At 30.5% G+C, this 13,596-nt stretch overlaps 3 protein-coding genes across 3 annotated transcripts; all 3 read left to right on the top strand.

Annotated features, from left to right (window-relative positions):
• The first annotated feature begins 2,116 nt into the window (after nucleotides 1-2,116).
• Nucleotides 2,117-2,826, top strand: LOC102599796 (pathogenesis-related leaf protein 4). Its single transcript, XM_006345633.2, has one exon. It carries the CDS (start codon nucleotides 2,179-2,181, stop codon nucleotides 2,656-2,658), a length of 480 nt encoding a protein of 159 aa, XP_006345695.1. The 5' UTR covers nucleotides 2,117-2,178; the 3' UTR covers nucleotides 2,659-2,826.
• Nucleotides 2,827-7,269: 4,443 nt separating this feature from the next.
• PR1B (pathogenesis-related protein 1b precursor) lies at nucleotides 7,270-7,943 on the top strand. The gene is given in 1 exon segment (NM_001288166.1): nucleotides 7,270-7,943. A coding segment is annotated over 1 exon segment (480 nt). The 5' UTR covers nucleotides 7,270-7,274; the 3' UTR covers nucleotides 7,755-7,943.
• Nucleotides 7,944-8,869: 926 nt separating this feature from the next.
• LOC102599140 (pathogenesis-related leaf protein 4) lies at nucleotides 8,870-9,600 on the top strand. Its single transcript, XM_006345631.2, has one exon. It carries the CDS (start codon nucleotides 8,932-8,934, stop codon nucleotides 9,409-9,411), a length of 480 nt encoding a protein of 159 aa, XP_006345693.1. The 5' UTR covers nucleotides 8,870-8,931; the 3' UTR covers nucleotides 9,412-9,600.
• Nucleotides 9,601-13,596: the final 3,996 nt, after the last annotated feature.

A 13,596-nucleotide genomic window follows, 5' to 3' on the forward strand; every position in this document is an offset into this window, starting at 1 on the left:
GCCAGTCCCGCCCAGGGTGTAGACTCGGGGCGTGACACTATGTCTGTATGTTGATACTTTATCGGTATCATATAGGATTTAACTTTTTTTAAAGAAATAATTAAGAGAAAATTATTAAAGTCACAATCTTATTTATTAAACTCTAAATTAGTTAGTAAAATATATTTTTATATTTTTTAAAATTAAAATATTGAAGAATTGAAACATACCTCAATGATACCATGATAGCATGTAGATATAACGTAATGGTATCATGGATGATTGAGTATTCCCATCGAGGGACTGAAGCAAACCTTAATGAAAACACCATTTAGTTACTCATTGATACCACCAGAGTATATTATACTTTGATGATATCAAAGAGGAAGAAATAGTCCTTCGATGAAGAAACTACTCGGTTACTCTTTGATACCATCATAGTATATTCATATACGATTGTATTATACTGTGATGGTATCAGAAAGGAAAAAAAAAGGTGAACGTTGACATCAACATGACGTCAACGCGTGAATAGATCTAGATATATGTCATTTTAAAATAAAAGGGGGTATGAAAGTAATAAAATATTTAAAGATAAATATTTTACTTTTTTGGGGATATAAGTATTTTTTCCCCTAATTAATATAATCTTGGTTATGAGTTCAGTGGCAGAGCCAGAATTGCTATCAAGAATGGAACACACAACCTCCTATAAGTTTTTTTTATATATATATATATATATATATAATGTAATCTTTCGATGAGGGGTGCCGCTCGACCCCCTTTGCTCTGAGGTAGATCCGCTCCCTGATAATTATATTTGGTTTTCAAATTAGGTTGATTAATCACGGTGTAATTTTGACCGACTCAAACTTGCAAGTCTTTCCCAAAACAAACAAGTAATTCCAAACAATTTACTTTAATATAAACGCAGTCTATAGAAAAATCCATAATAATGATAATAATAATAATAATAATAATAATAAATCAAGAAAAAAACTCTACACTTACGTGATGGAACAGGAATTTAACATAGTGACGACCTATGATAGGTGGTCAGTTAAACATTTTTCATCAAAAAAAAATTATATATAAAAATTTATGCGAAATATGTACCTTAGAAACTATTTTAAGTGTGCCATATATTTATTAAGCACATCAAATTATTTATTCTCTTTATAATACTTATTTAAACATGTAACTATTTATTCGTAAATTCAACTTCAACCCTTAAAAACGTTTTAAAAATTAATAATTCTCATTCGAAGCTGCCAGGATGTGAGGCAGTTAATTTCTACAGAAAGGACCAAATATTTGTCCTGGTTTATGTGTCCATCACTTTGTTTATTTTTTGTTTTCATTATATTCAAATTGCTTTCAATGACTAACAAATTCTCACTCTTCTCTCTCGTACAATAATTTTCTCCCAATAGATTTAGGGCGGCTCAATAATATCGATGGCCTAAAATCATTTTTCCATGAAATATTTTATAAGTAAACACTGAATAGAATCCTCTCTTGATCGGATGTTCCATGTTCGAATCCTAAAATGAAAATAAATACTGCTAGATAGAACTTCCCTTTAAAGGTACTTAGAAAAAATGTGTGAGCCCCATCTAATAGAAAAAATATACATCATTTTAATAATTCAAGTCTTCTTATGTTCTATAGACTTTTTATTCCACCCAAAAATGCTTAATTAGTCTTGTTTAACCTTATTTTGATAATATAATTTTGAAAAAAAAAAACAAGAATTACCTAGATTAAAGTATGACTATTCTTTAAAGAATATAGTATTCCATGAATCACACGACATGCAAGGTACTAATCACATTTGAATTTTCTTAATATGAAAAATAAAATTCCACAATGTTTAAATTTAACAATCAAAGTTTGATAAAAATCTAATCAAGATAAAAAAAATGCTCATTTTTGAAAAACTTAAAGGACCGAAAGTAATTACTTCTAAACAATTGAAGGACCAAAATGGCTCAACTAAATACACACGAGACTATTTTGAACTTACTATCAAAGATAAGAGACCATTTTTATCATTTCCTCTACTAATTTCCTTTGAATTTTCTTCACACATGCTAAACAAAATTCCACAATTAATTTTACTTATAAATACACTACTTATCTCACATTTATAATCACAATAACTTAGATTTATTTTCTTTCCACTAGACCTAAAGCAAAATGGGGTTGTTTAACATCTCATTGTTACTCACTTGTCTCATGGTATTAGCCATATTTCACTCTTGTGATGCCCAAAATTCACCCCAAGACTATCTTGCGGTTCACAACGATGCCCGTGCCCAAGTCGGGGTCGGGCCAATGTCTTGGGATGCCGGTTTGGCATCCCGAGCACAAAATTATGCCAATTCAAGAACTGGTGATTGTAACTTGATTCATTCCGGTGCAGGGGAGAACCTTGCCAAGGGAACTGGTGATTTCACGGGGAGGGCAGCTGTGCAATTGTGGGTGGGGGAGAAGCCAAACTACAACTATGGTACCAACCAATGTGCAAGCGGACAAGTGTGCGGACACTATACTCAAGTAGTCTGGCGCAACTCAGTTCGACTAGGTTGTGGTCGGGCTCGTTGCAACAACGGATGGTGGTTCATTTCATGCAACTATGATCCTGTTGGAAACTGGGTCGGACAACGTCCTTACTAAAATGTGTTTACTTATGATGTGTAAGGGATTAAATGTACCTCTATAATTATTATTATTATTACCCTTTGATGTTGCTAGTATGAATAATTCCACGTACCATATGTTCATGGTATAGTGGCTTACGTTGATAACTAAGTATTGCATCTTCTCGTTTCCACTAAACATGAATACATAAAGTTGTTATTCCTATTTGACCTTTTTAAAATTTGTCTTTCATTAACTAAGATTAAAATACGATATTTGTGCTACTTAATCTCAGAAAAGGATTGGTTCTATATAAATTAGTAGAATAATTGTATGAGCAAATTAATATTGAAAAATTCCAAGTACGAGTGTGAAGTTGGGCATAGGTTCTTTACTTATTTAAAATTATGAAATTTATATATTTAAAAATTAAGTAGCGTAATTAATAGAAAAAACTATGTAAGATAGACCCAATTATGAAACTATTTATCTAAATTGGACTTTATCCAAACTATTTACCCTAAATGGACCCATGCCTCAAAATATTTACATGCTTACCCCACTTTCTCCTTTTTTATATCGCGTATGATATCAGTATGAGATATAGGATTTAACTCTTTTTTTAAGAAATAATTAAGAGAAATTATTAAATTCACAATCTTATTTATTAAACTCTAAATTAGTAGGAAATATATTTTTATATTTTTTAAAATTAAAATATTGAAGAATTCAAGCATACCTAAATGATACCACGACAGTATGTAGATATACCGTAATGGTATCATGGATGATTGAGTATTCTCATCGAAGGACTGAAACAAACCTTAATGAAAACACTATTCGGTTACTCATTAATACCACCAAAGTATATTATACTTTGATAATATCAAGGAGGAAGAAGCAGTCTTTCAATGAAGACACTGTTCAGTTATCTTTGATACCATCAGAGTATATTTATATACAACTCAATACCACAGGGCCCGGGCAGCGCCCGGGCTTTCGTTACTAGTATTTATATACAACTCAATACCACAGAAAAGCTATGGTGAGTTCCGTTTAACTTAATTTAGTTAGTTTAAGTGGAATACGAGTGAAGTATAAAATTATATTTGATTTTCTAATTAAGTTGATTAATCACAGTGTAATTTTGACCGACTCAAACTTGCAAGTCTTTCCCAAAACAAACAAGTAATTCCAAACAATTTATACTATAATGCAAACGCAGTCAAATAAATATAATATATTATAACCAAACAAAGGGTAAATTAAAACTCTAGTATATTGTCATTCTCCGAATCAAAATCAGTGAATTAAACTATATAAAAATCCATAAATAATAGTAATAATAAAAAGAAAGTCAAGAAAAAACTCTCCAATTATGTGATGGAACATGAATTCCACACACTATAGCGACTATCGTTGAACACTTTTCACCAAAAAATTATATTTTATATATAAAAGAAATATACAAAATATATACGATAGAAATTACTTAATGTGTGCATATATAATTAAGCAAATCAAACTATTTATGCTCCATTTAAAACTTATCTAAACATATAACTATTTATTCATAAATTCAGCTTCAACACTTTCAAATTTTTTTAAAAAAAATCTCATTCGAAGCTGCAAGGATGTGAAGCAGTTAATTTCCACACAAAGGACCAAAAATTTGTTCTGGTTTAAGTGTCCATCACTTTCTTTATTTTTTTGTTTTCATTATATCCAAATTGCTTTCAATGACTAATAAATACTTAGTCTTCTCTCTCTCATAGAATAATTTTCTTCCAATACATTCACGCAAGGGTGGCTCAATAAGATCGATGGTTTAAAATCAAATTTTCATAAAATATTTTATAGCTAAATAAAACTGAATCGCTTCCTCTCTTGATCAGAGATATTGAGTCCAAATCTCAAAAGGAAAACAAATATTGCTAGAGAGCTTCTTCCTTTAAAGAACCTTATGTGACACGAAATTGAATTAATCGTGACTTCAACATAGATTCTAGACATTGTATGAGAAAATAAAAAATAAAAATCGGAACCCTAAAATTTTGGAGCCTAAAGTCCTTGCTTTAGTTGCTTCAACATGATTCACGAGACTGTAGAACATGTGCGAGTCCAATTTAATTGAGATATAAAGTTGTATTAGAATTAGATTCATTTAGCAAATATACGATATAAGCATCTTGTCTTTCTATGCTCCGTAGACTTGCATGTAATTATTGAGAGCGCATATTTTACCTATTGTGAATATTCCACCCAAAAACACTTACTAAGTCTTGTTTAATCTTATCTGAATAATATGGGGTGAAGAAATGTCCTAGATTAAAGTATGACTATTCTTTAAAGCATAGAGTATTTCCTGAATAACACGACATGCAATGTAACATTAATCTCCTTTGAATTTTCTTCACATGTGAAATAAAATTCCACAGTGTTTAAATTTAACATTTTATACAAATTCGATTAAATTTAACAATCAAAGTTTGATAAATATCTTCTCAAAACCAAAAGTGTTCACTTTTGAAAAATTTAAAGGACCTTTATTTTTTAAAATCAGGGCAAAACACTAACACGACATAGATTCTTTATTTCCTTTTTTAAATTATGAAATTTACATATTCAAAAACTAAGTGAGCATAATCAATATAATCTTGATTATGAGTCTTGAGTCGATCCCTCAGAAAGCTATGATGAGTTCCGATTGACTTCGTTTAGTTATTATAAGTTGAAGTACGAGTGAAATAATTATATTTGATTTTCTAACTAAGTTAATTAATCACACAAAAAATAACTGTAATTTTGACTGACTCAAACTTGCAAGTCACACATTCTAATACACTTAAAAATAATATTTTTAATATTATCCGCGAATATATATATATACTAGTTTACTTTAATACAAACGTAACGTTGTCAAATAAATATAATATTTTATCTTCACACTAAGGTTTAATACATAAAATTAGCATATTGTCATTCTCCAAATCAAAATCAGTGAATTAAACTGTAGATAATTCCATAATAATAAAAATAGAAGTCAAGAAAAAACTCTCCAATTACGTGATGGAACAGGAATTCCACGCAGCGGTGACTAGTGGCAGAGCCATGATTTTTAATAAGGGGTTCAAAATCCGAAGGAGTAAACATATGAACTAGTCGAAGGGGGGTTCGACATCTATTATATACATCTAAAAAATAATTTTAACCATGTATATATAGTAATATTTTCCACCAAAAGGGATTCGGATGAACCCCTAAAGACATGCTGGCTCCTCCCCTGGCGGTGACCTATTGAAAACTTTTATCGAAAAATTATACTTTATATGTAAAATATTATATGAAGTACATTCGTCAGGAACTACTTTAGGTGCACATATATTTATTAAGCATATCAAATTATTTATTCTCTATTTAATACTTATTTAAACATGTAACTATTTATTCGTAAATTCAACTTCAACCCTTAAAAACGTTTTAAAAATTAATAATTCTCATTCGAAGCTGCCAGGATGTGAGGCAGTTAATTTCTACAGAAAGGACCAAATATTTGTCCTGGTTTATGTGTCCATCACTTTGTTTATTTTTTGTTTTCATTATATTCAAATTGCTTTCAATGACTAACAAATTCTCACTCTTCTCTCTCGTACAATAATTTTCTCCCAATAGATTTAGGGCGGCTCAATAATATCGATGGCCTAAAATCATTTTTCCATGAAATATTTTACAAGTAAACACTGAATCGCATCCTCTCTTGATCGGATGTTCCATGTTCGAATCCTAAAATGAAAATAAAGACTGCTAGATAGAACTTCCCTTTAAAGGTACTTATGTGACATAAATCAAATTAATGAGGACTCCAGCACACACCCAAGACATTGTATAAGAAAAAAAGTTTTTATTCAAACCCCTATAATTTTGGAGCCTAAAGCCCTTATTTTAGCTGCTTCACCATTTGGTCACGTCCATGCTTCACGAGGCTGTAGAACATGTGTGAGCCCCATCTAATGGAAAAAAAATATACATCTTTATGCTTCACGAGATTGTAGAACATGTGTGAGCCCCATCTAATAGAAAAAATATATATCTTTTTAGTAATTCAAGTCTTCTTATGTTCTATAGACTTTTTATTCCACCCAAAAATGCTTAATTAATCTTGTTTAACCTTATTTTGATAATATAATTTTGAAAAAAAAACAAGAATTACCTAGATTAAAGTATGACTATTCTTTAAAGAATATAGTATTCTATGAATCACACGACATGCAAGGTACTAATCACATTTGAATTTTCTTAATATGAAAAATAAAATTCCACAATGTTTAAATTTAACAATCAAAGTTTGATAAAAATCTAATCAAGATAAAAAAAAATGCTCATTTTTGAAAAACTTAAAGGACCGAAAGTAATTACTTCTAAACAATTGAAGGACCAAAATGGCTCAACTAAATACACACGAGACTATTTTGAACTTACTATCAAAGATAAGAGACCATTTTTATCATTTCCTCTACTAATTTCCTTTGAATTTTCTTCACACATGCTAAACCAAAATCCACAATTAATTTTACTTATAAATACACTACTTATCTCACATTTATAATCACAATAACTTAGATTTATTTTCTTTCCACTAGACCTAAAGCAAAATGGGGTTGTTTAACATCTCATTGTTACTCACTTGTCTCATGGTATTAGCCATATTTCACTCTTGTGATGCCCAAAATTCACCCCAAGACTATCTTGCGGTTCACAACGATGCCCGTGCCCAAGTCGGGGTCGGGCCAATGTCTTGGGATGCCGGTTTGGCATCCCGAGCACAAAATTATGCCAATTCAAGAACTGGTGATTGTAACTTGATTCATTCCGGTGCAGGGGAGAACCTTGCCAAGGGAACTGGTGATTTCACGGGGAGGGCAGCTGTGCAATTGTGGGTGGGGGAGAAGCCAAACTACAACTATGGTACCAACCAATGTGCAAGCGGACAAGTGTGCGGACACTATACTCAAGTAGTCTGGCGCAACTCAGTTCGACTAGGTTGTGGTCGGGCTCGTTGCAACAACGGATGGTGGTTCATTTCATGCAACTATGATCCTGTTGGAAACTGGGTCGGACAACGTCCTTACTAAAATGTGTTTACTTATGATGTGTAAGGGATTAAATGTACCTCTATAATTATTATTATTATTACCCTTTGATGTTGCTAGTATGAATAATTCCACGTACCATATGTTCATGGTATAGTGGCTTACGTTGATAACTAAGTATTGCATCTTCTTGTTTCCACTAAACATGAATACATAAAGTTGTTATTCCTATTTGACCTTTTTAAAATTTGTCTTTCATTAACTAAGATTAAAATACGATATTTGTGCTACTTAAACTCAGAAAAGGATTGGTTCTATATAAATTAGTTGAATAATTGTATGAGCAAATTAATATTGAAAAATTCCAAGTACGAGGGTCAAAGTACTAAATTCTTAGTGTGAAGTTGGGCATAGGTTCTTTACTTATTTAAAATTATGAAATTTATATATTTAAAAATTAAGTAGCGTAATTAATAGAAAAAACTATGTAAGATAGACCCAATTATGAAACTATTTATCTAAATTGGACTCTATCCAAACTATTTACCCTAAATGGACCTATACCTCAAAATATTTACCTGCTTACCCCACTTTCTCCTTTTTTATATTGCACATGATATAGTATGAGATATAGGATTTAACTCTTTTTTTAAGAAATAGTTATGAGAAAATTATTAAATTCACAATCTTATTTATTAAACTCTAAATTAGTAGGAAATATATTTTTTAAAATTAAAATATTGAAGAATTCAAACATACCTCAATGATATCACGACAGTATGTAGAAATACCGTAATGATATCATGGATGATTGAGTATTCTCATCGAAGGACTGAAACAAATCTTAATGAAAACACTATTCAGTTACTCATTAATACCACCAAAGTATATTATCCTTTGATAATATCAAGGAGGAAGAAGCAGTCCTTCAATGAAGACACTGTTCACTTATCTTTGATACCATCAGGACCGAAAGTAATTACTTCTAAACAATTGAAGGACCAAAATGGCTCAACTAAATACACACGAGACTATTTTGAACTTACTATCAAAGATAAGAGACCATTTTTATCATTTCCTCTACTAATTTCCTTTGAATTTTCTTCACACATGCTAAACAAAATTCCACAATTAATTTTACTTATAAATACACTACTTATCTCACATTTATAATCACAATAACTTAGATTTATTTTCTTTCCACTAGACCTAAAGCAAAATGGGGTTGTTTAACATCTCATTGTTACTCACTTGTCTCATGGTATTAGCCATATTTCACTCTTGTGATGCCCAAAATTCACCCCAAGACTATCTTGCGGTTCACAACGATGCCCGTGCCCAAGTCGGGGTCGGGCCAATGTCTTGGGATGCCGGTTTGGCATCCCGAGCACAAAATTATGCCAATTCAAGAACTGGTGATTGTAACTTGATTCATTCCGGTGCAGGGGAGAACCTTGCCAAGGGAACTGGTGATTTCACGGGGAGGGCAGCTGTGCAATTGTGGGTGGGGGAGAAGCCAAACTACAACTATGGTACCAACCAATGTGCAAGCGGACAAGTGTGCGGACACTATACTCAAGTAGTCTGGCGCAACTCAGTTCGACTAGGTTGTGGTCGGGCTCGTTGCAACAACGGATGGTGGTTCATTTCATGCAACTATGATCCTGTTGGAAACTGGGTCGGACAACGTCCTTACTAAAATGTGTTTACTTATGATGTGTAAGGGATTAAATGTACCTCTATAATTATTATTATTATTACCCTTTGATGTTGCTAGTATGAATAATTCCACGTACCATATGTTCATGGTATAGTGGCTTACGTTGATAACTAAGTATTGCATCTTCTCGTTTCCACTAAACATGAATACATAAAGTTGTTATTCCTATTTGACCTTTTTAAAATTTGTCTTTCATTAACTAAGATTAAAATACGATATTTGTGCTACTTAATCTCAGAAAAGGATTGGTTCTATATAAATTAGTAGAATAATTGTATGAGCAAATTAATATTGAAAAATTCCAAGTACGAGTGTGAAGTTGGGCATAGGTTCTTTACTTATTTAAAATTATGAAATTTATATATTTAAAAATTAAGTAGCGTAATTAATAGAAAAAACTATGTAAGATAGACCCAATTATGAAACTATTTATCTAAATTGGACTTTATCCAAACTATTTACCCTAAATGGACCCATGCCTCAAAATATTTACATGCTTACCCCACTTTCTCCTTTTTTATATCGCGTATGATATCAGTATGAGATATAGGATTTAACTCTTTTTTTAAGAAATAATTAAGAGAAATTATTAAATTCACAATCTTATTTATTAAACTCTAAATTAGTAGGAAATATATTTTTATATTTTTTAAAATTAAAATATTGAAGAATTCAAGCATACCTAAATGATACCACGACAGTATGTAGATATACCGTAATGGTATCATGGATGATTGAGTATTCTCATCGAAGGACTGAAACAAACCTTAATGAAAACACTATTCGGTTACTCATTAATACCACCAAAGTATATTATACTTTGATAATATCAAGGAGGAAGAAGCAGTCTTTCAATGAAGACACTGTTCAGTTATCTTTGATACCATCAGAGTATATTTATATACAACTCAATACCACAGAAAAGCTATGGTGAGTTCCGTTTAACTTAATTTAGTTAGTTTAAGTGGAATACGAGTGAAGTATAAAATTATATTTGATTTTCTAATTAAGTTGATTAATCACAGTGTAATTTTGACCGACTCAAACTTGCAAGTCTTTCCCAAAACAAACAAGTAATTCCAAACAATTTATACTATAATGCAAACGCAGTCAAATAAATATAATATATTATAACCAAACAAAGGGTAAATTAAAACTCTAGTATATTGTCATTCTCCGAATCAAAATCAGTGAATTAAACTATATAAAAATCCATAAATAATAGTAATAATAAAAAGAAAGTCAAGAAAAAACTCTCCAATTATGTGATGGAACATGAATTCCACACACTATAGCGACTATCGTTGAACACTTTTCACCAAAAAATTATATTTTATATATAAAAGAAATATACAAAATATATACGATAGAAATTACTTAATGTGTGCATATATAATTAAGCAAATCAAACTATTTATGCTCCATTTAAAACTTATCTAAACATATAACTATTTATTCATAAATTCAGCTTCAACACTTTCAAATTTTTTTAAAAAAAATCTCATTCGAAGCTGCAAGGATGTGAAGCAGTTAATTTCCACACAAAGGACCAAAAATTTGTTCTGGTTTAAGTGTCCATCACTTTCTTTATTTTTTTGTTTTCATTATATCCAAATTGCTTTCAATGACTAATAAATACTTAGTCTTCTCTCTCTCATAGAATAATTTTCTTCCAATACATTCACGCAGGGTGGCTCAATAAGATCGATGGTTTAAAATCAAATTTTCATAAAATATTTTATAGCTAAATAAAACTGAATCGCTTCCTCTCTTGATCAGAGATATTGAGTCCAAATCTCAAAAGGAAAACAAATATTGCTAGAGAGCTTCTTCCTTTAAAGAACCTTATGTGACACGAAATTGAATTAATCGTGACTTCAACATAGATTCTAGACATTGTATGAGAAAATAAAAAATAAAAATCGGAACCCTAAAATTTTGGAGCCTAAAGTCCTTGCTTTAGTTGCTTCAACATGATTCACGAGACTGTAGAACATGTGCGAGTCCAATTTAATTGAGATATAAAATTGTATTAGAATTAGATTCATTTAGCAAGTACGATATAAGCATCTTGTCTTTCTATGCTCCGTAGACTTGCATGTAATTATTGAGAGCGCATATTTTACCTATTGTGAATATTCCACCCAAAAACACTTACTAAGTCTTGTTTAATCTTATCTGAATAATATGGGGTGAAGAAATGTCCTAGATTAAAGTATGACTATTCTTTAAAGCATAGAGTATTTCCTGAATAACACGACATGCAATGCAACATTAATCTCCTTTGAATTTTCTTCACATGTGAAATAAAATTCCACAGTGTTTAAAATTTAACATTTTATACAAATTCGATTAAATTTAACAATCAAAGTTTGATAAATATCTTCTCAAAACCAAAGGTGTTCACTTTTGAAAAATTTAAAGGACCTTTATTTTTTTTTAATTAGGGCAAAACACTAACACGACATAGATTCTTTATTTCCTTTTTTAAATTATGAAATTTACATATTCAAAAACTAAGTGAGCATAATCAATATAATCTTGATTATGAGTCTTGAGTCGATCCCTCAGAAAGCTATGATGAGTTCCGATTGACTTCGTTTAGTTATTATAAGTTGAAGTACGAGTGAAATAATTATATTTGATTTTCTAACTAAGTTAATTAATCACACAAAAAAACACTGTAATTTTGACTGACTCAAACTTGCAAGTCACACATTCTAATACACTTAAAAATAATATTTTAATATTATCCGCGAGTATATATACTAGTTTACTTTAATTCAAGAACTGGTGATTGTAACTTGATTCATTCCGGTGCAGGGGAGAACCTTGCCAAGGGAACTGGTGATTTCACGGGGAGGGCAGCTGTGCAATTGTGGGTGGGGGAGAAGCCAAACTACAACTATGGTACCAACCAATGTGTAAGGGATTAAATGTACGTCTATAATTATTATTATTATTTCCCTTTGATGTTGCTAGTATATATTATTCCACATACCATATGTTCATGGTATAGTGGGATTAAGTTGATAATTAAGTATGGAAATACATAAAGTTTTTCCTATTTTTTTTAAAAATCTTTTCTTAAATAAGATTAAAATACATGGCATAATGATTGTATAAGTAAAATAATTATTGTCTTCTGCACGTGGCAAGATTCAAATTACGAGAGTTAAATTATTAATTTTTTAGTGTAAAGTTGAGCGTAGATTCTTTATATCTTATAAAATGAATTATATATTTAAAAACTGCTTAAAATGATTTAAAATAAAATATACTAGTTAATAACTTGAAATGTTTTTTTAAGATGTGATTAAAAAAAAAAAAAAAAAATTGACTCCCCAAATAATTATATTGTTAGACACATAAATTACCATTGGGTGGACCGATGAGTCAATTGTGGAGATTTCAATCAATTATTGAGCAACTTTGTATTAAATTAAATTTTGAATTAAAATATTTGTAAAGTATGTGGTACACAAGTTAACATTGTAAGTCCTTCTGATACAAAGCGGCATTTGTTAAAGAATTTTTTTAATTTTTAATGTGAGATTTTTCGATAAGAATTTAAATTTAAGCAAATTATCCTTAACGAAAGGTCTTATAGTCGAGTCCTAGATATATGTAGAGTCGTACTTGATAGAAAACAATTTACCCTCACGGACTTTATGATGCTAATCGAGAGAATTACTTTTCAAATAAATCCAAAACCATTAATTAATATATGTCCAATTTAGGGTTGAATGAAATTGTAATATTTCTAGAACAATTTTAGATTAAGTTAATTAATCCCTTAGTTACCCAATGATACTGCAACTTGATTGACCTAGACTTGCAAGTTGCAAGCTTTCTCCAAAACAAACAAGTATTGGAATTCCAAGCTCAATAATTTACTTTAATTTAAATGCAGTCAAATAAATACAATAATATTTTATTGAGAATTCAAGGAGTTTGCCAGTTAGGTAGGTTATGGTAATCATTATTAGTATTAGTAGCTAAAAAAACATATTGGGAGTTTGTCGGAGATCCGGCTCCTTTCCATTTCTTTTCTTTCCATTTTTCCTAAGTTCTTGTTCATATATGAGACACGTAGCATAGGTAAGAATTAATAGCTAAGATTTGATTGGTTAAAATAAAATTATAATTATAACTTAGATAATA

This window comes from Solanum tuberosum, unplaced genomic scaffold (genome assembly GCF_000226075.1).
Source record: "Solanum tuberosum cultivar DM 1-3 516 R44 unplaced genomic scaffold, SolTub_3.0 scf00071, whole genome shotgun sequence".
NCBI classification, from domain to species: domain Eukaryota; kingdom Viridiplantae; phylum Streptophyta; class Magnoliopsida; order Solanales; family Solanaceae; genus Solanum; species Solanum tuberosum.